Source organism: Echeneis naucrates, chromosome 8, assembly GCF_900963305.1.
Source record: "Echeneis naucrates chromosome 8, fEcheNa1.1, whole genome shotgun sequence".
Classification (NCBI taxonomy): Eukaryota; Metazoa; Chordata; class Actinopteri; order Carangiformes; family Echeneidae; genus Echeneis; species Echeneis naucrates.
In genome coordinates, this window is record NC_042518.1 from 10,212,131 (window position 1) to 10,238,877 (window position 26,747).

The 26,747-nt window shown below is 41.1% G+C and overlaps 2 protein-coding genes across 6 annotated transcripts in view; one reads left to right on the forward strand and one right to left on the reverse strand.

Annotated features, from left to right (window-relative positions):
- pbx4 (pre-B-cell leukemia transcription factor 4) lies at positions 1 to 26,356 on the forward strand. Of its 5 annotated transcripts, none has more exons than XM_029508669.1 (10): positions 1 to 870; positions 3,157 to 3,270; positions 4,826 to 4,899; positions 17,309 to 17,553; positions 18,136 to 18,326; positions 18,449 to 18,584; positions 18,855 to 19,011; positions 21,131 to 21,234; positions 22,119 to 22,205; positions 22,901 to 26,356. In XM_029508669.1, the coding sequence occupies exons 1-10, from the start codon at positions 689 to 691 to the stop codon at positions 22,988 to 22,990; spliced, it is 1,380 nt and encodes a 459-aa protein (XP_029364529.1). In that variant the 5' UTR covers positions 1 to 688; the 3' UTR covers positions 22,991 to 26,356. The 5 variants fall into 5 exon arrangements, with proteins under 5 accessions (XP_029364529.1, XP_029364531.1, XP_029364530.1 ...); XM_029508671.1 differs by lacking the exon at positions 3,157 to 3,270 and adding an exon at positions 21,018 to 21,020 and having other exon boundaries at positions 8 to 870; XM_029508670.1 differs by lacking the exon at positions 3,157 to 3,270 and having other exon boundaries at positions 8 to 870.
- lpar2a (lysophosphatidic acid receptor 2a) overlaps positions 23,550 to 26,747 on the reverse strand; it is a 5,888-nt gene continuing 2,690 nt past the window's right edge. The window contains exon 4 of the mRNA XM_029508697.1: positions 23,550 to 26,641. Coding sequence (XP_029364557.1) covers positions 26,600 to 26,641 — 42 coding nt within the window. The 3' untranslated portion in view covers positions 23,550 to 26,599. The remainder of the gene's footprint in view (positions 26,642 to 26,747) is intronic.

The following is a 26,747-nucleotide window of genomic DNA, read 5'->3' on the forward strand; positions in this document are numbered from 1 at the left end:
CTTTCTCTAGGATTGATCAACCCACCCGCAAGCTCGCGCTCAGCGGCGCTATGAGTTCAATGGTCAACGCGACGTACAGCGCTCGCGCAGCCCAGAACATCCCACATACTCGCGCGACATCAACAACAATGGCAAACCCCCGTAGTCTGTTTTGGTAGGAGATTTCTGATTGGGAGCGAGACGGTTCTTCCACAGCTTCGTCGCTATTTCTCACGTTTTATTTCTTTTTTCTCCCCCCCCCCCTCATTTGAAACGATCGGTTTTAATTCGAAGCCAAGAGTGCTCGTCTGCTGTTATATATATAATTTTTTCGTTTTTTACTTTTTTCCCTCCCCACGAAAATGTGCGAGGCGCTGTTGGCAAGCTCACACAGTCTGTGCATGTGTGTCCCTGCTGCTTTTCTGCTGGGCTACAGCTACTAACCTAGCTGCTTTTCCACACGGCGGTTAGCTAACGTTAGCCTGGCCGCGTTTATTGACTTGAGGGGGGCAAAACACAAGCAAATGTAAAGGCCTTTATGCAATTTGTTTTATGACAACAACCCTTAACTATTCGCTAATCGTCGCTGTCGGGCACGGTAAGAAGCAGTGTATGATTTGTCGTAGAAAATACTTTGCTGGCTAGCTAACAGGCTAGCTATTTGTGTGTATTCTTCGACTGGGGAAAACGGCGAGTTTTCTTTGAAAGTATGGATGACCAAACCAGGATGATGACGGGTCTCACCGGACTCGGTGGACTACAACAGGCTGATGTCGATCCGGACTCGGTCAGGAAACAGCAGTCCCTCGGTCAGCCTCAGCAAGACATAGGGGATATTCTACAGCAAATAATGGCCATCACCGACGAAAGCCTGGACGAAGCACAGGCCAGGTAAGACAGGCGAAGTGCCATTTTCCACACATGATAGCTAAGCTAAAGTGCGCTGTATGTGTCTTTACTTTTGCTTCGGGGCTCACGCGTTTCTATGAAACCTGCACGTAAGATAATGCGTAATTGCAACATTAAGACAATTTCACGTTACGTTCCAATTCGCTGCTGAGCCAATAACATTGGTTTTACTTCAAGAATAACTTGAACCACCTCATTACAATGCTCATCTACTTTGGAAGGAGGCTCTTTGTTGATTCAAATCGTGCTCCGTTGCAAATTGATTGAAAAATAAATAAATAAATAACATTAGGAAAAAATGTTAACTTGGCTAAAAATCGGCGACAACGTAAAATCCAAATTGTTTTGTCAATGGGGTGTTGCATTAAAAAGTTTAAACTCCATACTGAGTGTGCAAACCGTGTGAAACGCATAAAAACGCCTTTTTCCCCTTCAAAGCGTAACTGCTTTTGGTTTAACAAAGACATCAAATTAACCCCTGCACAAAGAAAATTGGTTTTTGGTAAACACAGTTTTTGGTTTTCCCTCAGACTCATAGGACAATATAAAGTTAAGGACGCCATTTTCCATTTAACACCAGGTATAAGGCGTATGTCAACAAAATACAAAATGCTTGTTTTGCAGGCTGCAGATCACCAAGTTTTTTTTGGTTGTTGTGTGTGTGTGGCTTTTTTCTTTTTCTAAATAGGTATTTTGGTAATGTGTGCAAACATTTCACGTTACTTATCAGACAATGGCAAATTAGATTTGCCTAATCATAATAACATGTATCTGATATGCCTCTTTACGTCAAACGAGTGTCGATAACATTAGTCATTGAAATGCAAATGAGTGGAGACATTAAGGTAAGGATCACTCAATTGTCCCACATATCAGCTCAGTGCTGTATGTGAGAGTAGTGGTTCATTCACATCACTCATCACTTAATGCTTGTGCTGAGGTGTTTTTAGGATTCAGCATTGTAGGTTGTATACACGACACTGAGCTGACTGACTCGCAGTCATTTGCCATGTGGCTCAAGGAGCATAAGGTCAGTTTCAGATGAAGCGTCAGTATTTTCAACAATAGACAACCGTCCACTGCAAGACTGTGGCCACAGTGTGATGTGTCATTAGCTAGTGATTTTCCACCCAACATTTGACCACCTGGTTCTCTTAATTAATTCACTCCTCTTTCACTCCCTCCCTCCCTGGTGTTCATCCTTTTCATTGTGTGCTGGGTGCAATCAATTCTCCTATAATGTGTACGCGAGTGCAGCTGTCCGCAAATCGAGTTTCTATTAATGAGATGGTGGTGAGGGGGAGGGATGATGCTATACCAGCAGCCTATGAACACTGGGATATTACATTTTCTTCACCACAAGTTTGAGGACTTAATCAGGCTTTACTTAATGGACAGCTGCAAATATTTTTGCTTTGGAATATTTCTTGGGGTTCTTGAATATTTTTTTTTCTTCTTCTTTCTTCTTCTTCACTATATGATTTGTGCTGACCATTTACACACTCTTGAACTATGGTGAATCAATTACTTTCAGTGTTTTAGGTGATTTAAAGGGCCAGTTATGAACCAGGGGATTTTGTAGGAGTCCTATTATTAGATGCTTGCAGAGTGTTATGAAAAACTAATTAAAGGTGTGGCTGCATCAAAAGTGTCAGATGTCCTTGCTGTATGCTTTTATTGATCTTAAGTCCCATCTCAAAGCAGGTCCTCCTCATGGTACATGTGTGTATAATTGGTAGAAAAAAAATTGCAGCTTACTGTTGATCAGCAGACTTAATACACATTGTGCGGCCATTGCACTTTAAGTTCTTGATGCTGCCATGAGCAAACAAAAAAATTCGGACATTATCTGAACAGTATGTAAATATAATTAGGTGACAAATTAGCTTGTGCAATTGCATGGCCGTTGGCTACTTTGGCTCTCAGGTTAACTTCAGTTGAAAGGCCAAAACGTTACTAGATTCGTGACAAGCCTGTTGTAAGTACGTACAAATAACAGGCGCTGGTTTCACTTAAACTGTACTATCTCTTATCAACATCATACTTAACTCTGATCAGGTTCGTCAAGCCCACATCAATCTTTCCCTTGGTCATGATCTTCAGTTAATGTGTGAGGTGGCTCACACGCGAGCATGACGCCCTTGTCATGCAGGGTGGCAGTGTGTTGGGATGGGGAGTGGTCATGGCAGCGCAAGAACTCGGTGTTGCAGAGTACACTTCCTGCGCACCATTGGCCCTCATCCTCTCACCCTGTCGCCATATGTTCAGATGCTGGCCAGAGGAATCGCCGGCGCATTGGGGTGGATCAGACGACCCCACAGAGGGAGGGAGAGCAGGGGGGGGCATGGCAGGGGGTGGCCTGCCACTCAACTTCCAGCACAGGTCAGTACAGGACCGCATGAGCACCTCCTTCTCCCCCTCCTGCTCATACCCTCCATGCTGAAGGCAGCCCTCCCCCAACTCAAATCCAGCAGTGACCGATTTGGTGGACAAAATGACATATTAAATGTTAGACACACAATTGTTTACATCATACTGCCTCAATGATCTCACAGAAAGGCAGTCGTTCGTGGCATATACAGTAGGCGCCCAATTTGCTAGTTCACCTTAGTCCCCTCTTTAATACTGCAATGGACATTCACAACTGGAATTGGTGTTGCGGTCAGGTGTAGCCAAATCATATTCATTTGTGGTTGTTTCTAATGTGTTGTTGGTCATTCTCTTTGGAATAGAAACTTTAAATCTGGGTGATCTTCAGGTGTTTCTTGATCCATCTTCATCATGTCCATCAGAAATGGAGGTTTTCTTGTTGGTTTTGTTTTCGGTATTTCACCTAACTTTATCTGTGTTGTATTTTCCCATTGCATACCAAAGTTGGTGCTCTTGAAACGTGTTATGAATGATGTATGTTTAAATATAAAAGTATCAATAGAAAGTAACCAAGTACGTTTATCCTTATCTTTTAGGATTATTGATAATTTTGTACAGTAAGTGTACAAATTTATACATTATAATGCAGCCATAGCATTGCAAACTACTAACACAGTTACTTTAGAGTTAAAAGCTCATCTCTGACAAGCTCACCAATGATGGAGCATTAAGCGCTACAGGAGGTAGTCAAGTGTATTGCATGCAGAGTTACACATTTCTATGTTTGTCGTCGCATGTTTTTGAATGTAAAAAATGTACTTTTAAAACGCAGTTAAATTAGTGTGCAGCCACTAATATGACGTAATTATTGTGTCTTGTCATTACAAAGCATTACAAAGAGACAAAGTTGTCAGGTAATTTAGGAATATACTGGGGCTGGGGTCTGCTACAGTATTGTAGTTTTATACCTTATAATGAGCTGTAAGTTTTATGAGGGTGTGTAGGTGCATGGGAATTTTGTTTCTTCGATCTTTTGATTTTATTCTAGAGAATGGTAGAAATTGTGCCTTTTCTCCTTTAATTGCTATTAGACCATTTGGCAATAGAGAGAGTGTCTCTGATTAAATTAAAATTGCAACTTAATCCTAATCCTCTCTATCAATTTACCATGTACATTCATGGAAGGAGTCTTTCTGTAACAGGGAAAAATTAGATTACTGTGTATTAACTCTGGAATCTGGTGCTCAGTAATGATGACCTTGAGGTTTGGCATCATTACCTGTCCCACAGCGCAAAGCATCCAAATGACAACATTACTCTTGCTGGTTCAGATTGACGCATCAGGGATGTTTACACACTGACAAAGGCATTTGGCTATTGAAAATGCCTTTAAACAATGTGGCTCTGTTCTGACGTCTTCCACCACACTCTTGAAATGCTATATGCATAATACATACAGCTCCACTACCTGTTTATGAGAGAGAACATGGAATGACTTGAGATGGAGGTCTGTTTATCGTAATCCTCCTTGCTCTCTCCCTCTCATATTCCCTCTTCTCTCTTACAGGAAGCATGCCCTGAACTGTCACAGAATGAAGCCAGCCCTCTTCAGCGTTCTCTGTGAGATCAAAGAAAAGACGGGTGAGTTTCTACTTCACTCTTTCCCTTTTCAGGTTGTTCCCCAGGCTGCACAGGCTGTAACCTACTGTTGAGATATAGTGTGCTATTGCTTCACTTTATCTGCCACCAAGTCACTCTCAAAAAGCTATTATGATTGTATGTGTCATGAACTAACTGCCTCATGTTTTGTGTATGCATGGGTTCAAGATCATCCTAAATATGCATTTGTGTAATTAAATAATTATCTAAACTTTACACATTTTTGGTCCCATTCCAGACACTCACCTGCTGAAACTAATCTTACTCGATATGTGCCTTTGAAACTTGAGTCAGTCAGAACTACTTGCTCAACAACATCTTTTTACATGTTTAGTTCACATCCTGTTTTGTTTTTCAATACAAAAATATACTTTGTTTTTAATTATTGTTCATCATAAACTGTAATATGACAGTACGCAGATCTTATGGATGCTGTACATTTACAGATTTAAAAAGAAAAAAAAAAGGAAAAAAAAAAAAATATATATATATATATATATACATATATATATATATATATATATATATATATATATATATATATATATATATATATATATATGAAGGGAATAAAAGCCTACTGCTAGTTCAAATTGTTATGACCAAACTATTAGATTAAATAAACAAATCTGAACCTGACCAAAGGGTCATGTACAGCTAGTTTACACCAGAGAGATCAGACTGTCAGGCTTTTTCAGTACAAAGAGGGTTCACTGCTACTGAAATACCTATACTCCAAAGTTACCCTAGAGGATAATCACCTACTGAGAATCCAATTTTATGCATATCAATGCAATACTGTCATCCAAACACAATATGTAGAGCCACAAGAAACAATTCTGATACTGTACTAATAAATAATGCTGAGTTTCAGGTACATACGATCTCATACAAATGATTGTCTATGTAAATATGTCAGTTTTGCTCTAATTCTATACGTAAGCATGCTGCTTATTCTTGTTAGCTATTCCAGTGTGCTATGTGAGGGATTGTAGTGGGGTTCAAAGGAGGAAGCCTGGGATGGAAGGCAGATTGATGGTTATGGTACCTTGAATGGGGTGGGTTTGATTTCTCTCCTTTTGCCAGGCTCTCCCTGTTCTTGTCTTTCCGTGCAATTTTTTTTCTTTCATTTTCCTTGTGTATCTTCTAACAGCGACCCTCCCTTGTTCAAATACAATTTGAAAATGCTGCACTGCTGCCTGTTGTGGCCCTCTGTCAATAATGTATTATTGCTCTCCAGTGATGGGAGAAAAGTAAAGGCTAGGCTTGAGTGAGTGGGGCAGGGTACACTGTTTCCCAGGCAACCAGTGGTCTTATTTACCCTAATGCCATTCACTTTGATTTTCACATTTAGTCTCCCAGCAAACTGGAGAGAGGGCCTTGAGCATTGTATAGTAAGAAAACCGACAAGGCATGGAGATGCGTGAGCATAGATTTGTGGTTGAGGACTAAATGCCAACCCCAAAATATAGAGATCTTTGGCTTTTTCTGTACTCTGCCAGCCATCTGCCACACAGTGCCCTCCTAACAGCGCAGTGTACCTGCTTTGGCATTTTTCTGCTACTCCACCAGACCCCCTGCAGGCCCCATTATGTGTCTGTGGAATGTGAATTGACTTCTCTTCAGTGCAGCGCGTGGAAGATCCAATCAGTAGTCCTCTAGTATCTTCACAGATTTTCTGCAGTATTTTTTCCCTAACAAACATGCACTTGCACACATGCCCGCCCGCGCACACACACACACACGCACACACACGCACACACACACACACACACACAGTCTCTGCCTCTCTTGCACGAATACACACACCCCAAGTGGGGATAAAAGCAAACTCGGTCTTGGGTCTACTCCTGCTGCCTCGGTCTTGTCCTCTCCCCCTCCCTCCCTATGCCTCGCTCCCATTCTTGAAAGAGAAGTCTTGCTCTGAACTCGGGGCTTTGATATGGTAATGTAATGGTGGTGGAGGAGGGGAGGGGGGATGTGGGGGATGGGAGGTGAATTCCTCTGAGTGCTGCAGTTGGTTAGATTGTTTTCATTGTAAAGGAAATGTTCTGCGCAAATGCCAGTACCCCCGCACTCACCTCCACTACCCCAAAATCAGCCCCCCCCCACCACCCCACCCCCCACCACCCCACCCCCACCCAAATTTACACCCGTTTTACACGTCACAGCAAACACAACCTCCATCTGCGTGAAATTTGATTATTAATACTTTATTAAGGATGAAGTCCAAAAAATAAATTGAAGCACATGGAGAGAGATGGGGAATGATCAAAGTTGAGAGCCAGTGGCTTTGCTTCAACTCGGTTCTGTTCTCCCTCACTCTCATGGGTATTTGCTGTAAAAATAGCTCTTGGTGCAATGGGACAGCGTATGCCAAAATCTCTCACAAGCCACTGCAGTTACTCTCAGAAGTTTTCCATTTAGTTTGGGCATGTTTGAGGCATTTCTCTTTACTTTTAAGCATTCCTTGTTCTTTACACATGACATTGAGTCTGTCACTCACTCTGTTCTGTCACCCTGCTCACATCCAGCTTTCTCAGGTCTGAACATACCCAGTTGTTTATTTTTGGATGAGTTTTAACTGGAAATAAAAACTAGTTTTTACAATTGGACTTAAAGCAACTACATACGTTTTTACCCCTTTTGCCTTGGAGGCAGAAAAGTTTTTATTTCAACTCTCTCCCTTACTTGGGCAAATCCACACCCCAATGCTTGCCACTCATCTGGATAAACTGTCTGATAAATAAGTCTGGGAGAAATGCTGCTAGTTGGCTGTGTATAAAGTACCAGCCAAACCGGCTACCTACTCCTATTTTAGACTGAAATGCCTGGCTCCATGTCACCTCTTATTATTAAGACAATGTGTCAGTCAGTGCTCCTATATTATGGATGTGTCTGCACACCTATGGCACAGATATCCATGCAACAACAGTGAGGATTTAAATAGGACACCTCCATGGCCTGTAGCCAGTGTGATGTTAATTTGAGCCAGCTCTGTTAGGTGCCCAGTTATGCCAGTGTCCTAACAATGTGTCTGGGGTGCCGGTTGTCTGCTGTACTTCTTGGCAGCAGCCCACTCTCTGTGCATTGTTAATATTTATTATATTTATTATTTTTTTTGTCTGGTTCTCTAAATCACAAGTAAATTATTTGGTTTAAAATATTATCAGCCGTGCATTGTTTGTTTAATTTGACTGTCTTACCTAAGGATGTAGGGTGGGTGCTTATTTTTCTAACCACGTACAAGTATCACAATCTCATCGTTGATGCCCACAAGCACAGCTAGCAGCACTTTGCTAGTAAACTGTAAAGCTAGCTGACAACCCATCATCACATCCTATTCATCTTTTTTCATAATCTCAAAGAACTGAACTGTTTGGCTTGTGATATTTTTTTTTTTTTTTTTTCCCAGTGCTGCAGCTGGGAAAAATTTGCAACAGATTGGACTGTTGCTATCACAATTTATAAAATTCATATCTCTTTACACCAATTGTTTGTTACTGAAAGTTGGCGTTTTGTCAGAAATATCATGTTGGCTGTTGTGCTGGCTTCCTAGAGATATACGATTTTAATTTAAAATGCATTTCTTAAACCTCCTGGCTGGTTCCTATTTACTTGGTCCTGTAAACTGATGGAATGCATCCACATTGGTGCAGACCTTTTGCGTGTCATTATAGGTTAGTATCTATCTGAATAAATCCCAAATTTATTTTCTGTTCGCTTATTAACTCTTTTACATTATTAAAACAGTGTATGTAAGATAAGCTGATTGGAGTTGTAATGTTTTTGAAGACCATGTAAGTCCCTTAATCAAGTTAATACTTCACCAGTATTTGCAGCGCTCCTGTGCCTTACAATATTGTTAAAACAACCAAATGGTCCTAATTACATGTTAATTACATTACAGCATGATTGTAGTTGTGAAAAAACAAACGAAGAAACAGCATTCAGAAGTCACACAGTTGCCCCCTGCATATTCACCACCACAAACTTGCCTTATTAGGCTTTAGAAATCTCATCTTGATTTGTGAACCTTTTTATTTTAGAGGGCATACATGAAAGTTAACGACAAAACATCACACAGTCAGAGGTTATTAGCTGGTGCCATGCAATCTTTGTGAGGAAGTCCCCTTTCAGCATCACATGATTAACTTAGATGTTTGTTTTTCACTAACTTTGACAAGAGTACAGTACGTGAAGTCTAGTGAATCACATGCCTCATTTAAGCAACTTAATTATTATTAGTTTTCAAAGAGCCCAATTTGGAACAGCCATAAAATTTTATGAGTTGTTAGGAACCTATGGGAAGTCTTTTATTATATTTTTATGAGGGAAAGCATACAGTGCGTTTTTAAACCAAAGCAGTATCAAGATAAAAAATTGTTTTTGGCAGCTTTGCAATCCCCACTTTCAATTTTATTATCACCAGGGTCTAAAATGATAATACACGATCCACTTGGTTTTATGTTTTAAAGGGTCCATTCTTAATTTACACTCCCTATGCAGTAGTTTGGGATTATCTGATTGGCTTTTAAAAAATCTCTCTCGTGTTTCGTTGTGTCCTGCCACTCAATCGTTTTTTTTCTCTCTCTCTCGCCTTTTTTCAGAAGAGAATAAAAAAAGATAGTGTATGTGTCGTGGGGTAGAGGGGGGGGTTGGGGTTGCAGGAGCAATACAGGGAGATTGATGAGGCAGTAAGAGCAGGAGTAATTACTCGGTGTCCATTCCCCAAGCCAGATTGGCAGACGGCTAATATCACACAGACCCCTGGCCCTGACAGGCACACCATCACCCCCACCCCCAATTCAAACTGGGGAGGCAGGACACCCCAACCTTCAGTTTGGGTGTAACGGTGTGTGGGCCAACGGATTTCCCCATGTGAGATTATTCCTGTTGGAACTGGGCTTCTGTACTCTGACAAAGGGAAATGCTGTCTGTAGCGTGCTGTAGGATGGGAAATGCTCACTGGAGATGTTCGCTGCAATATAATTTTTGGCTTGGATTCACCAACGGCAGCGATTTTGACTGAGCTGTCACTTAGTAATTTCAAGCAGATCAGAGTTGCAGGAAATGTACAATTGGATATAGGAGATTTTTTTTTTTAAATGGTTAATTACAAGCATTAACAGCATGGACTGTGTTACTGACAGCGTGGTAAGATTAGATCCAATTTGGCAAAGACAGTTTCGACTTTTGACGCCAAAACAGTAGGGTTAGTGCTTGCCCACTGAGTACATGGGGGTCAACTGGGGATCAAATGAGGTTTGTGTGCAGATATGATGCTAAATAGCTTGTTCTGGTGCTGTTAAGATCTCTTGCCCATATCATGCTGATCATGTCGACCCTTATATTTAGTCATTTGGTTCATAGTTGGGAAAAACGGAAATTTAAACAACTAAATTCGCCATGCATCTCTGGACATGCTTACTAGATTAAATGGCAGCAGTTAAAATTTGAAATTAAATTGGGCAGAATGATATGATGGGAAAAGCATCATATTTATTTTTTATTATTATTTTTTTTTTATTTTTTTATTTTTTTTGGTCCCAGTAAAAAAAGTAAGAAGATGCTGGGTGACCCACCCAACTCCTGCCCAAACACACACAAACACACCCACAGCATGTATGCCTCACACTGCTTTTAGGCTTTGGTCTTAAAGGAAACTGGCGTCTCTTTAATTAAAGATATGTAAATGTGGTCTCAGCTGGATTGCATTACTTTGGAGGTGGTGGTGGTGGGGTGGGAGTGTGTCAGAGCCTACCTCCTAATCCTGACTAATTAAGGATTAATTACAATTGATGGGAGCCTTCCACCCCTCTGCAGCATTGCACATTGCTGTCCTAGACAGTATGTTTGTATAGTTCACACCATGTCATAAATGCTATGAGAGATGGAAACATGGGGGTTGGTGGAGGGAGGGGCGGGTACTACCCACACTAAGATTGGCAGAATGCGTTGGGTTATTATAGATACTGGGAAGTCCCTTTTCCTCATAAACTTGAGTTGCTCTTTATCAGTCTTGATCAATAGAATGATGTTCTAATGCTGTCAACTAATTTGAATCAAGGTCATTTTTTGTGAGATTAGTTTTAGTATCAGTTTGGGACGTGTGTGTGACCATTTATGTGTGTAAATGCTAGAACAGAGTCATTTAAGGCTGCTCTGCTGTAAAACTGCTGGTCAAATCTTGTGCTGACCAGCCATACATATTAAAAGCACAGAGCTTCCTTCTCGCTGAACTTGTATGTCGGACCTGTGCAGACAAACCATGCATCTTCAGCTCTCTCTCTGGCACCATCTGACTGTGTCATAATGCTTGTTCACTTGTTATAAATGGGCACTGCTCTTCTGATCTATCGCTTAATTGCCACCTAATTTGCATAACAGTGCAAATTAACGACCTCTCAAATGAGCGTTCATTTTTCACAAAGTCTTTAGGAGCTCCTTAAGAGTCTGTGCTAATGAGCACAGGAGGCAGCTGGCCTGATGAGAGTTGACTGGGGGAAGATCCTAGCAGTGCTATAACAAGCCTCCTGCTTAGGTGCTCTTCATCATCCTCCTCTTCCTCCTGTGACATTTCAAATTCTTTCTTCCATGTCTCTGTCTCTGAGTGCAGAACTGCACTGGACTGGGGATAATGTATTAGAGATGTGCTCAGTAGTGATTTCTTCACTTTTCACAATCACTCCTTTTAGCACATATCCAGATTTTTTTTTTAGAAGATCTCATTGCACAGTTATTTCATTTCAAGTCTGTTACTAGTTAAGCTGGCAGTTCACTCTTAATTGAAACATGTTTTCTCAGATGACTGATGACTGTTTAATTCTCTCCATGCCATCAGTTGGACTTGCAAGTCAAAGTGGGCGCAGGGAAAAAGAATGTAATAAAAGATGTGCTTTGTTGACATGCTAATAAAAAGGACGGATTGAACCCACAGCCACTTTAGTTAGTTCAGCCTGCCCACGCTTGGGTCACTGACACTCAATGTTTCACTCACTTTTGGACATTAGCTCATCATTTTATCCAAAATGTGCCAGTTTTCAGTCAACTGCCACACAACTGCTTAGAGTGATCAATGTCTTCCCTGTTTTCCTGTTAAATGGGCTCTTTCACATTTTCACATCACATTCCTGCCTGGAAAAATATTTTTTCAATGTGGCTGATGGGTCACATAAAAAAAAACAACAACTTAATAGTAATTAAGTAGTAATATTTTTATACCTTTTGTGACACTGGCAACTTGTAATTTCATTTTAGTTTAGTTACTTTTATAACTGTTAATTATATTTTCAATTTATATATATATATATATATATATAATTACTGATTAAATCAGTTTTTTCAGCTTCAGGTACATTTTGACCCATAAAAATATTGGAATTGGATCAAGCATAGGGAAAATATATTGCATTTCCTTTTATTTGCTTCTATTTGTGGAGTTTATGTGACAACACAAATTGATCTGTCCCTCATTAGTGCTTGTATGCGAGACAGCGTGTTTGTGTGTGACCATTCAAGGAGGGTACACGTAGTCATCGCTCGAGTGTCCAAGCCTCTCTCTTTAGTTAATTAAGGGCTGATTGATGATGTGTTGGACTGAAGTGTTGTGTTTGCCCAAGGTGTGAGTTCTCCAATTCACACCTTAATCAGACCACACCGTGTTTATGCTGAATGCTTACCTCTCTCATGTTTGCGTCTGTGTGTGTGTGTGTGTCAGAGTGGGGGGCTGCGTGCAACAGGACTACCCAAACAGATGCTGATTAGTGTGAGCTGCTTAAAGTAGGAAAGGACATATGGATTGGGCTCATTAAGTTGACTCTACTCCACCAAAAAAACCCACCCTTTTAGAAGAATGAGGTACACAGATTTTATGTTGCATTTGAAGCAGAAATACACCTTTTCCCCAATATCCATTTGGCAAAAAGCCCATCAAGGATATTATTCATTTTTTAATGCTAGTTCTTCAGTTTTAATGCTGTATTCTACAGCTTGCCCAAGGCAACATTTTATTCACCCAAGCACTTTTTTGAACAACCCACATTGTACCAGAATGGCATGGTGAATCAAAATCCTATATGCACAGAGGAACTCATTTGTGATGTTTGATATTAATCGTTACAAAATATGAGTTTTGTAAAGCAGGTGCCATTGGCATCAAGACCACTAATCTTTATGAGCACTTGCATTTGCATTTCCATACTTAACTGGGAGACTGACTGGATCTTAAGAAGGTGAAATTTGTATTCCACTTCATGGATTTAAAGGTCAAGGACTGTGACGAAACTGTTCTTCAATGTCTCTCGTCTGTTTTCTGCACAGTAAACTTATCAAACAGAGGAAAATTTCAGAAAGATAAGTCAGGTACATTTTTATGTAAAATTTGTGTGGCTTGAGCCGTCGTCCATGAAACCTGGGACTCAAGATTTTCAGCAGCCATCCGCAGTGTAGTGCATGGTTCAGGAAGAGGTTTGTACATCATTTATTATTCAAAGTTTTATTTGTGTTCAAGCATAAGAATGTCTCAGATAAAACACTGAGGAATAGTTTAATATACGTAGACTGGCCCCAGTTATTGTTTTTCTAAGCCGCATTTCTACTGCTGAGATGCTATTTTATATTTTTCAACAGTCTTACTTTTCACACACAGGTTTACCTATCATTTCCCTCCAGAGCTTCACATAAGATTTATTTTTGCAGTTTTTGTGACAAAATTTGCATATCCATGGAGCATATTTTCATTGTGAAAACCATCTTTCTATTGCCCATTCTCTTTATCTGAATTCTTTCTGTGATGAAAGGGAAAAACTGATTCTTTTTTTTTCTTTTTTTTTCGCAGTCTTATCTTTCCTCTCTTTCTGGCTCGCTCGCTCTCTGGCTTGTCTGTACTCTGGATTGTGTATATTCCTGTAGCCCCTCTTTCTCTGTCTGTCTCTTCCTTTTCCTCTCTTACACACACATCTTCTCCTGTGACTCCTTTTTTCAATTCTCCTTGGTTCTCCTTCCACCCTCTCTTTCTCTCTTCCTCTCTCCCTCCCTCCCTTACCTTTTTTTTCCCCCTTTTTTCGTTCTCTATCCTTCCCTCTCTCTCTCTCTCTCTCTCTCCCAGTGAAAGGCTGAGAATACCCAAGGGAGCTGATGCAATTAAAATGCTAATCCTGTCTGTCTACAGAGAGAGGGAGAGGGGGGCTGACAGCATGAGGGATTGCGGCTCACATGGAGAACTCGACTGAAATGGAGAACAGAGGGGAGGGGGTTGTGGGGGGGCGCTGGGGGAGGTGGGTGGTTGGGTGGGGGGTGTGCTGAAAGGGAGAGGGGGGGGAGGGGATGTGAGTTGGGGGGAGACTGAGTGAAAAGGGGGATGCTAGTGAGGGAAAAGACAGACAAGGATAAAGCTTGTGCTGTGAGCTGAGCAATGATATACTGACTGCATTTAAGTCTTATCTATTTCTATGTGTGGAAGGCATTACAGTTAATATACAGCACTACACTAGTGGTTAGGTTGTTCACCCTCACCTGAACCACTTCATATACCGTGTGTTGTGTCTGTACGACACACCGTTTCCACATTGGGTGTGCAGAAATGAGAATGATTATGTATGCAGTGAAAGCCCAGCTGGATACCCTGAATATTTCATAGTATGTGTTGCTCGCTTCGTCTCTCAATGCCACACAGCTCAGCCAGGGTGGTAACGTGTGCATAATCGTATAATTTCTAAGAGCTGTGCATGCAGGCTGTGGGCCTTAAGATGTCTTCCTGTTAAAAAATGGGGGGGATTGGTATTAATTTTTTGGGCACTGTGTTTTTGTCTCAGTAATGGAAGCAGCCACTCAGCAATGTCAGCAGCCAGTTGATCTAAAGGAACCACCAGCAATATTTGGAATAAAACAGCCACCTCGTTCTCAGACCTGTAGGTTTCTTTATTTGACAATTAGCTGTTTTTCAGGGGTCTCACGGTGGAAGATTCCCTTTTTCCAAGCAACCTTGTGGTCTTTTTTTCCGAGCAGTATCTTAACTCATCTCAACAGCTGCTGTTATACCACTAGGCCATCACTGTGCATGAGTGCAATTGTGGGTAATCACAGCTTAATTGGAGTAATTAGGGGAATGTAGGGGCATTAGGCTACAGCTGGGGGCCATAATGAGGAGTGGGGGCAAAAAGGAGGGGGAGAGGTGAGAAGCTTGAAGAGCTACAGTTGCCCTTTTTTCTCTGTAGGTCAGTGATGAGCGGCCATTGAAGATCAACTGCACACATGACTACCAGTCAGAACAACACAAATACTTCTGGGCCTTGATCACTAAATTAGCTACAGGTTATCTAGCGAAGAAATGCAGTGATCGTATGTGAACGGCTGAAAGCAAAGAAAAAGAGGAGGGAAAGAGATGGGCGAATCAGGGTCATTAGTTCAGATGGCTGGGTTTGCTGCATTCCTGAGCCCTGAGATGGGGGAGCAGCAGAGCAGGAATGTGCCTCAGAGAGAGAAGAGACCTAAGTAGAAGGAAAGAAAAGGCAAGAAGGAACAAGAAAAAAAAAGGAGGGGGGTGAGGAAAAGTTGGACACTTTGCTACAAGAGGCCTTAAATGGTAGAACAGACTCATTTATCAAATGAAGTTTGAAAAAGCAAAACCTTGTCTGTTCCATAGCTCTTGGAAACTTAAAGCAAAATTGTTTTTGTCCTCATTTCCTTCACATCTGTTATCCCTACAAATACAGCCCCGTTGATTTGTTAGGTCTGGCTGCTCCGTGGCTTCAAACTTGTTTTTCAGCCTGGAACTCTACAGGAAAACTTTGACAGCAACATAAAGCCTTAAAAGATTGCGCAAGTTGTGCTAACAAGAGAAGATTTGAATGAGTAAATTCATGAACCTCCTAACCTTTGATGATGAGCTTTGACTAACTAGCGTAATCCCTAAAGTGGACAAGCGCCTAACACCACCCAGTTTCCTCTGGGATTAATCTTGTCATCCATATTGTTGGCGTCTGTCTCCTACAGGATCCTGTCTGGTTTCTCTGCTATCTGAATTGGCTTTTGCCTCTTTGCTTTACACTTACAAAAACCAACAGAATTATGGACATACTTCTGTGTTTGTGTCTCTGAACCAGCATTTCAGTTTCATAACTTCCACACGTTCAAAATGCAGATAAACAAGATGTTGATCTCACTATTTTACACAGACTCAAGTTTGGCAATATATAATATATAATATAATATTGTTATATTAAATATATAACACGAAAAACAAAATTCCCCTGAGGCCTGCGGTGACACCATGTTATGCAAAATGCTTAATGGAGAGCGTTAGTTTGTACAGGTTTAACACAAGGATTAACTTAGGAAATGCTTATTTTTGAAGACTCCATCTAGCTGATGAATGCTTCTTTATTTTATTTGCAGGGAAAAATGTATTATCGAAATAGCTGCAATTTATTTTTCAGTCAGTTGCCTAATTTGTTTAATTATTCAATTATTAATTATTACTAACACAACTTTTAATAAATGAATGCAATAAAAGAAAAAACTGCTATGTCATTCTATAATCAACGTGCAGTTCTTCATAATTATTACATGTGCGAGGGTGTATGTACAAGATAACCATGTTTTATCCTTATCAGGTTTGGAAAAAAAATGTTGGTAAATAATGATTTCAAGATGCTGAAAGTTACTTCTTTTACTTTCTGAAGTTGAATGATTGAAAAGCAAAAGGGGCAAGAGGGAATTTAGTTAAGAGTTAAAAGCTTCATGCTTTGAAGAAAAGATGGTTGTCTGTACTTAAACTTTTTCTGTAACAAAGTGGTGTCTGTAAGGGGGGGGTGTGTGTGTGTGTGTGAGTGAGAGAGAGAGAGAGAGAGATGAGAGCATGGCTGCAGGCTGACAGAGGTCCTGGTATAATACAGTGGTGGAGAGCAGCGACTGATAACTATACTTATGGCCACTGGGGCTCATAGTGACAGCACATGCACTCCCATTACTGGTCCCATGCCTCATGCCCTCTTCTCTGGCAGGTTGCCACTGAGGGGCCACACTGCCCTCTGGTGTTGATACAGAGGAAGCTCGGACTCATTGAGTATTCAGCCCTGAGCTCATGGCAATGAGTCAAGGGAGAAACTCAACTGGGTTTTGACAGGGTTACACTTCTTTGAATTTAAACAGTGATAAAACTTTCCCCATGTGCCCCAGAACCAACAATGTTAGCCTTCCCCATAAAATGAAATGTGTGGTCTGTCAGTTTTCAAAAACTTTTTAGCCAGCAGCTTTTTCCCCCAGCCCTACAATAGTTTTCTCAGTTTGAAAAGACCTCTCACTGAAATAGGATTATTTTTTTTTTTTTTTTTTTTTTTTTTTAGCTTTGCCAACCTAACAGTTACCCTCCCTTTCCTTCCATGTCCAGTTCTGAGTATACGAGGCGTACAGGAAGAGGACCCCCCAGATCCCCAGATCATGCGATTGGACAACATGCTGCTAGCAGAAGGTGTGTCGGGCCCTGAGAAGGGCGGAGGATCAGCTGCAGCGGCTGCAGCTGCAGCAGCAGCAGGGGGCTCACCTACCGACAGCAGCATTGAACACTCCGACTACAGAGCTAAGCTTGCCCAGATCCGCCAGATATATCACTCTGAGCTGGAGAAGTATGAGCAGGTGAGGGCTGAGGAGATTTATTTACCCAAACACATGCTGATATTCACAAATACTGGAATTTCAAAATAAAGTCGGGTTTATTTGGAAATATGCCTCTTTGTCTGGGTCTGGTATGAATGTGACCCCAAAGATTTCATTTCAGCCATGCAACACTGCAAGACTAACTTCTTAATGTCATTTAGTTAAATTCATCTAATAACATCATAATAATGCTATATGTCTGTACCACTGTATTTTGCAAAGTTTAATAATTTACAATATTTGTAATTATTTTAGATATAGAGATTATGGTCTTTGTTTTTTGGTCTACACACATTTGGTTGTTTATGGCACTGCTTCTTGGTGTTTTACTGTTACTGGAAGTATTATTTTAAAAATGTCTCTAGTAACTAATTCATCAAATGTTATATTCGTAGTCTAGTTTTCTTAGAAAAGGGATAGGCAGCTGATCAACAGTGAAGTCAGAGGCCAAAGCCTGTGTATCAGTGTCAAGTGTCATAGCATTAGATAAAATCTGCACTCAGACTGCTGTCTCACAAATAGCATTCGCCTCCTCTCGCTCCCTGTCTATCCTCGGTCCAGGCCTGCAGTGAGTTCACCAACCATGTAATGAACCTGCTGAGGGAGCAGTCGCGCACACGGCCCATCTCTCCCAAGGAGATTGAGCGCATGGTGGCCATCATCCACCGCAAATTCAGCTCCATTCAGATGCAGCTGAAGCAGAGCACCTGTGAGGCCGTCATGATTCTGCGCTCACGCTTCCTTGACGCCAGGTCTGTTTGCGTGTCTGCCTGATATTTTCTGTTTGTCTAAGATCATTGTTTATGTGTTTGTGGGCTTAAGTGTGACTGACTACAGTGCGTGGCTCATTATCTATGCTTTGTGTTTGCGCCAGACGTAAGAGGCGCAACTTCAACAAGCAGGCAACAGAAGTGCTGAACGAGTATTTCTACTCCCATCTATCTAACCCTTACCCCAGTGAGGAAGCCAAGGAGGAACTGGCCAAAAAGTGTGGGATCACTGTGTCTCAGGTGACTGTCTAACAATGCTATCATCCAAAACAGTACAAAGACACCAGCTGTTTTTGTTGAAGCAGACAGTATCACCTGTTTCCGTACCAAGATCAGTTTCATTGCATACTGTAGCAACATTTCAATAGCTTTCATTTGTATTTAAGATCATTGATATCCCTTGTTAAATCTTTTTTTTTTTTTTTTTTTTTTAATGGAGACAACTATTACAGTGAGCCCATAACAGCTACATGAGTGCATTCGAATATCTGACACCCATCTGTCCGGCAGGTCTCTAATTGGTTTGGCAACAAGAGAATACGCTACAAGAAGAACATTGGTAAGTTCCAGGAGGAAGCGAACCTCTACGCAGTTAAAACAGCGGTGGATGCTGCCAATGTGTCGGCGCAGGCTAGCCAGGCTAACTCTCCAGCAACGCCCAACTCAGGTACCACATGCTTCATCCCACCCTCCCACTTCTCCTCAACAAGATTCAGTTCTGCTACATACTTTTTACACGCCACTTAACCTGACTGACTCGCATAATATTTGTTGGTTGACTTTGTAGTAGGCGACCCACACTGCACAAAAACCGGGTATTCAGACCAAACCTATGTAAAATAATCCAGTTTATTTTACATGTAATTTAATGGGATAAATATTATCAACCAATAAGGTTTATAATATATCTTCCTATACATATAATTGAAAACAACAATCCCAGTTCCTAAATGAAGGTATATCAGAACAGGCTCTGTTTAAGTCTTCAGCTTTCCAGGTTTGGTGAGTCTGTGACCACTGTAGAATCAGATTTCTCATCTTGGCTGACAGAAGCAGAACCCCACATGGTCCTCTACAGTCTGCCCATTCGCATCAGTGTTTCATTCTTTTCTGCTCTCCAGTTTTAAGAGTGATTATCAGAGTTACCACAGCTTTTCTGTCTTTCTACAGAACTGCCGTTCACTGCAGGTTTTGGTCTGTTTAGGGAAAATCCCAAGAGATCAGCAGTTTCAGAAACGCTTTCATGGTACCAGCAGTCATGCCAAAGTAATAGTGACTGAAATAACCTTTTTTCTAACTCTCATTTTGTTAACATTAATTGAAGTTCCTGACCTGGGTGTGAATTATTTATGCTGGCTAATTGGGTTGTTGCATTTTGGTCTTCTACCAAAGTGCACAGTTAAAATAGTGTCATTTGAAGCATCTAGTAAAGCATTGTTAAGCTAACCAAGACTAATAATGATCAACCTTTACCGTACATTTCATTCTCGGATGGCTTTGCTAATCTCCCTTTATCTTGTGCAGTGTGGGCAGCCTTGGTGTTTGCCTGTCTGACAGCCATCTTGTGCTATATTTTGTGTGCAAGATGCTTTTCTAACACTCCACATTTGCTAAACTGTAATATAACTCAGGTCTGTTGCTATACTCGGGGAGGGATATCCTTAATGTAAACATCAAGTTATTTCTTCCCATCTTTCATATTTTCATTCTGAAAGTCATCCCGTGATTTCCTTGTGCAATTGCTATTTGTTATTTGAACCTAGTTTTACAAAAAAGAAGTATACAACACACAGCACATAATGTAGTAACCCCAATTTGCTAAGGAAGCTGAGTGGACCAGGTAGGTGATAATTCAGATGTTTTGACTGATTTAGTTGGTTCCCTTTTCATGGTTTCACTGTGCTCAAAGTGATTGGTGACCAGCTGTGTTGTTGATAGCATTTGCGAGAAACTGGATGTTGCCTTTTTGTTACCAAATGAAATTCCCAGATGAAACTAAGGCAATCTTGGAAGAGGGAGTACAACACAAATCACTCATTGAGCAGAGTGGTCTATAATTCATTAATGCTCAAATATTCAGTTCAAATCATGAAATATGTCACAGCTTTGAACCTTATTGGTGAAATCTGTCAAGATTATGTTAACAAGCAGACACAGAATGAATGAATTCATAGAATGTCTTGATAAAGTGTCAGTTCAACTGCACTAAAAGAAAAAACAGAGACAACAGAAAGTCTGAACTTTTAAGTCATTATATCAAGTGTTAGTTAATACAGCCAAACAGTGTTGTTTGCCCGCAGTGTGTCAAACCTGTTATTTGTCATTTGGGAGAGAAGACGCTGTTGTATATGTTTAATCTCACCTGAGATGCCGGATGTTCTCCACCACTGTCAGACTGGCATGCGCCACCTGCCCTCCATTGAATTGTAGCCAAAAATGACAGAGAAACACCACCGTCTCTGAGGAGCTGGATGTGTGTTGGTGACAGTTCTCTGTACAAAAAGATGTCTGTAATTTGCACAAGACCAGATCATTCAAGGAAGCCTAATTTGTTTTTTTGCAGCCATAAAGTGCCAGCTTGCAAAAATTGGAATTGGACTAGACCTGCAGTTTGTTATGCAGCTGATGAGGCCCATTCAGAATTAGCTGACTGACAGAGGCCCCATATTGAAGCTGGTTATTAAAAGTTAGTGCTGCAAGTTATTGTCCATTACAAGTGGTGACCTTTTGACCCCACGCCATGGTGATGGAGCTGATTGCATATTGGCTATATATATTGCCTGCAGGGTCACCAGGGTCATACAGTTTGTCTCACACAGGCGATGCCTACCTCGGCCTGCGTTCTCTCAACGGAGAGGGTCTCAGCATTGCCCCCTCTCTACAGCCGCAGGTATGCACTGAGGACAGCTGCAGTTGACCTCATTGCCGTTAACCCAGCCACCCAGAATCCTTTGGATCCCCAACCTTTGCATAGCTCCTTTTGACCTCAACCTCTCCTCAGATCCTATTCCGACCCCATCGACTCCTTCAACAGCACAAGCACGCACAAACTGTCAGTATGCTCTGTGCAGTGAGCCCTGAAGAGCTTATGGCTTCACTTGAGGGACATCATGTCAATTACAGAAGGAGATGTAGGATTCATAGCTGAAGAGTCTACAACAAACAATATACATATAGCCCTTATTTGTATGCATGTCCCAGCAGAGCAGAGAATCAGCTTCAGTCCAGAACCCCTACACCAGATTAGGGGGATCACAGCCTTCTTTAGCTGTCTTGAAGCTGTCAGTGCAGAGCTCAATGGAATATTCTTCCTGCCTTTGTCGTCTTTTTTCCCCCCCGTCCGTCAAAACATTCCTCCATCCCATATGCCCGTATTGTCACTCCTGTACCTGTGTATACAAGGAAATTTCTTCAAGCCGAATTGTTGTTGTGTAGTTTGTAGACAGATGTAGTTTTGCCATTCTGGATGGCTCCACATATTTCTGATGCAGCATATTGTAATTTAATAATTAAAAAAGCACCATTCGTTCTTTTCACAGAACATTGAAGTAGTTTCAATGAGAACCGTGAAGGTTGATGAGTAAAGTTAGTTCAGTCGCATTGACTACACAAGCTACAGTACTACAGATTGGTGCTAAATGCAGCAGAGGTTTGTGGGGGCTGTCGCTCCTCCATCTAGACTGTGGCTGTGTAGCTGGAAAAAAGCCAGCTGTTGGCATGTTAACTTTGTTGTGCTGAATTGAAAATTTGTCCGTGTGTCTCGTCTCCCGATAGGTGGATATCCTGCACCGTGCTACACACCTGACGGGCGGCTATGAGGAGCTGTCGGGTAGTGGCCTCTACACCCCTCATCGCCTGGATGTGAGTAGCCACACAGGCCCTCATGTGGTGCAACTGATGGAAAAACACGTCATGACATGCGTCTTGCTTGAACTTGATCAAGAAAGGTGCAATGTGGCGGACTTTTCTCTGACTTCATGGAAACATAGTCAGTGGTTTCCTCCCCAACAAGTGTTCCTGAGCAGCACATTTAAACACAGAAACAAACAGACACGATTTCAGCCCTGGTTTGTAAAGGGAAGGTCCAACCACAGACCACAACTTAGCATTTTAAGAAGCCGTCCTGTCACAGGAAAAAATACTGAATGTGTCACCGTTAATGATGGCGCCTAGTGTCATTACGTCTTATTACATCTGGTTCTGTGAATTGCTGCAGCGTATGAAGGCTGCTGCAGCCTTTTTCACTGCTTCCTGCTGCCACAACCTTTTCAGTAGGTCAGGAAGTTGCTCTTGTGTTACATGAGGTCCTGAAGTTCTTATGTTTATCAGCAACCAGTAAGATATCTTCTGACTGCGGTTAGAAAAAAAAATCTAATTTATTTACATACCTCTAAATCATAACAGATACTTCAAGTCACTTTACATATTGAGCAGGTCTGGACCAAACTCGAGGCAATTATAGATATTATAGAAAAACACATGAGGAAGCACTTGGTGAAACCAAAGTTATAGTAATGAATCTCCCTCTTCATGCTCAACTCTCTCTCCCTTGACAGGCTAACAGCTGGCAGGACACCACCAACCCCCCATCGGTCACCTCCCCTCCCGGTCCTCCTGGCAGCGTCCACTCCGACACCTCCAACTGATCCGTTGGCTCTCCCCGCCATCACTTTATTCCCACTGTGGTCTGCTCTGACTACCATCCTCTGTCCCCATTCTTCAGTATCCCCCTTGTCTCTCCACCAGACAGCCACACAAGGCTGCATTTGCATTTCATAAACACAGACTGTGCTGGAACACAGGACAGCCGAGCAGTAGTTAGGAGGCGTTCTCCCTCCACCCCAAAACTCCGCTTCCACGCTCGAAGCATTAAAGCCGACACAGATAGAAAACATCCTTACTATCAAGGACTTTTTGGAAACCACTGACCCAGCTGTGTAGATGATCATGATGTCTGTACATTATGTGTATATGCACGTTAACTTCACACTCACACAGCTTGTCCATGTGCTGTTGACCTCTGCACTCAACCCTTTGCTTTGGAAAACTGTGTGTGATTGCCTGTATCTCTTGAAGCCTTTGGCATTTGACAGCCAAACTGTTGATACAGATCACCAGGGAGCTCTGCTCACCTTGCTCGTACCAAAGTGCTGCCCCAGTAGTTGTCAACACATCTGTTCCGCCGAGATCACCCTCTACCAACTCTACACAAGACGCTGTTGTACGTTCCAGTCCTTACAGGTTGATATTTCATTCTGTTGGAGATATCAAAGTGAATAATCGAGACATGCACAAAAGATGCATGAGACCCTTTGTCATAACACACACACGCGCGCACACACCCTACAACTTTTCAGTCGTTTTCATGGCGAGCTGACTTAAAAGATGTGTCAAGCACAAAAGTTAGCATCCTTGTTATGGGTGTCTACCTGTGAAAGGGTAGTTAGGGGATCACTGTTCTAAACCAGGCAGGACAGGTGATAATAGGGCTGGCGAGAGGAGGATGAAAGGGCAGAGAGGAATATCTGTGGTTGAGTGGATGTAACTAATAGCCCTTTTTGTTGCTAACCAATAGAGGGTGCTGGTAGATGGCTTGTAGACTTTACTTCTTGCTTTCTGTCAACTAGTTTATTTGATTGTAGGCTATTTTCTAATGCTGTTTCACCAAGAATGCACCAGCCACCACCAAAAATGAGCTCAATAAAGCATCTAAATGACGTTAGGAAGGGTGGAAAGATTGTGGGGCATTGATGTGTTATTGGGACAAACGTGACATGAATTTAGAAACGTGACTGTCTTCCATGCATGTAGGACTTCTAGGCGTGATATTGTTTTCATTTAACCTTCCGAGTTTTTAGCTTTGTTTTTATTAACAAAAAATAAAGGGTATAATTATTACAGTCAGACCAAAAAGGAAAAAGTGCATCATGTATTGCTATGATGTGTGTGTCTCTGTGTGGGCGTGTGTACAGTCTTCTTGGGATGTCTTAGTCAAACTGGCTGGTGCCCTCTGACCTTTGTAAGCATAATAGAGACTGGGTGCTTCCACCAGCCATTGACCACCAGGTGGGGGTTCAGCTGAGATCTCCTCCCCATCTTGAAACATTTAAGCTTGTGAGCCTGAGGCAACACGCTACAACCTTCTGTTGTACCAAAAACCAAAAATACCACGTTCAGCAATGTAATAATGCTACTCTGTGTCTCTAAAGTTGGTGCACAGCCACCTTTTCAGTTCGAGGCGAGGAGGGAATTATATTTGTATCTGTGTCTCTCTTGTGTGGTGTTGTCATGCCTCAAGTTGATTTGATTTTCAGGGTTTTCGTTGTGGGGCTTCTTGGGCGGGTGGGAGGGCGGAGGGAGGACTGTCATATCAGACCTGTAATTTGATTGTGAGCATTGAAGTTATGCTCTCCCCTTTACCCATCTTTTAATATCCTCTGCTAAAAACCACAACTACTTTTTTGTTTAATCTTTCTATGGCCAATTGGGCAAGGGCTTCTCTCTCTCTCCTCTGTTACCAAAAAAGAGGCAGCACTGGGTGTAGTAAAACAATTTGTGTTCAAGACAAACCTGCAATGTTTTTTGGGGATTTTCATTCTTTGGAACTATTTTATACGTTAACTGTTATGTGAATAACAAAGCATTTTGATAGTAAGGTAAAGCCTTATGAATATTTAAGTGTCAGTCAAGACTTTGTTGAACCATATGTTACAGAACAAAACTTAAGCTTGGTCACATGTGATATCCCACATTTAATTACGTGTTTTGTTACGCAGTTCATACAACCGTATCTTAATAACGTTATCGCCACACCAAAATTATCATGCCCTTCCCCCTTTTTCTACCTGTTGTAATGGATGTCACTGTACAGTTTGTGTAATGTTTCAGTATTTTTTTTTTCTTTTCTTTTATAAACTTTGATGTTTGGTTGAAATGCCAGTTTTATTTGGCCTTTGTGCCACAGAATTCATGATAACTCTGTATCAATTTTCAATATTATTTAGATCTTTTGTTACATAACCGGGTGGCAATGTATGGTTTACAGGTGTAACATTTGATGCTGTGGAAAGATAATCCTGTTATTAAGATTCTTTAATTGACATTATTTGGTGCATTTTGCTATGCTAATCCCTGAAAACCACTTAACCAATGGTTCTGATTATTAGCCACTTTTCCTCCCTAATGCAGTCACTTTTTAAAAATTTCACCTCACGTTTGTGCCCAATTTAACCCTGAACCTTGTTTGAATGCTGCTCAAATGATCCCATGAAGTCAGAACTTGGTTTTATGGAGTGGCAGAAGGAGTTTTTAAAATGACTAAGTCACAGATGGTTGTTAAATTCAAGCTCATTGAGCATCAAATTTACAACCCCATTAAAACTAAATGTATCAGTGCAGATGTTGCCTGTTATAGGGAAAGTTAATCCCGGATTAATTTGACTAACAAATGCAAAATGGCAATTTATTTTAAATAGTTGAATTTCTTGTTGCTCTGAAACGCCTTTCTGTAGCAACAGCGATGTGACGTTAACCCAAACCACTGTTGTGTTTAACTGAGTGGGATATGCTGCAACTTGAATGCAGAACTTATTTTCATTGTCCATGAGTCTGCACATGGCGAGATGACTTCCACAGCATCAATTGTCTCCTTAAACTGTTATTTCTTTGTTTTTATTAGTATATTTGTATCTCCCCTCTTTCCCTTGTATTTACCCCTCTCTCTACCTCTGTCTTTCCATTTCTCTTGTATATAACCCCCACTGTTTTCAGACTTGTGAGTCTGTATGAACTCCTTTTATACCTCAACTTTAGAATTGTTCTAGAAAGAGTAAAACAAAAGGAAGAATATGACAAATTGTAGTGTTCTTATTAGAAAATTAATAAAATGATTTAGTGTGACTTTTTTTTTTTTCCAAGTATTTGATTTCAGATTTTAGGAGTGTTTCATTTTATAATTTGTCACAAATGCTCTTGTGATAGTCAAATGTAATAAAAGGAGAGATTGCACCATCTGAAGATTAATATGTGAATCTGTCGTCCTGAGAAATGACAGTTTTTTCCAACAGAATTTTAATTGCGGCATCTTTATCTATATATGTTGAAGTCAATTTATCAATTCAAATATGCAAGAGTTCATTTGACAAAGTCTTGTAAAAGAGAAAAAAGATTTGACGTTTTAAACTTTTTTTTTTGGTTGGTTGTTTTAATCACAGACCTACAGCCATCAGACTCCCAGCATTGTCCAACTGTCGTCTTTATTCCCTGTTGTCCGACCTCAGGACAGAACCAATAGATTCCTATGGACAAAAATATTTCTTGAATGGGCAGGAAAGCAAAGTGACAATTTAAAGGAAATCCAAAGTGTACTCTCTACTCCAGGTTGAACAGAATTGCTAAATCAAG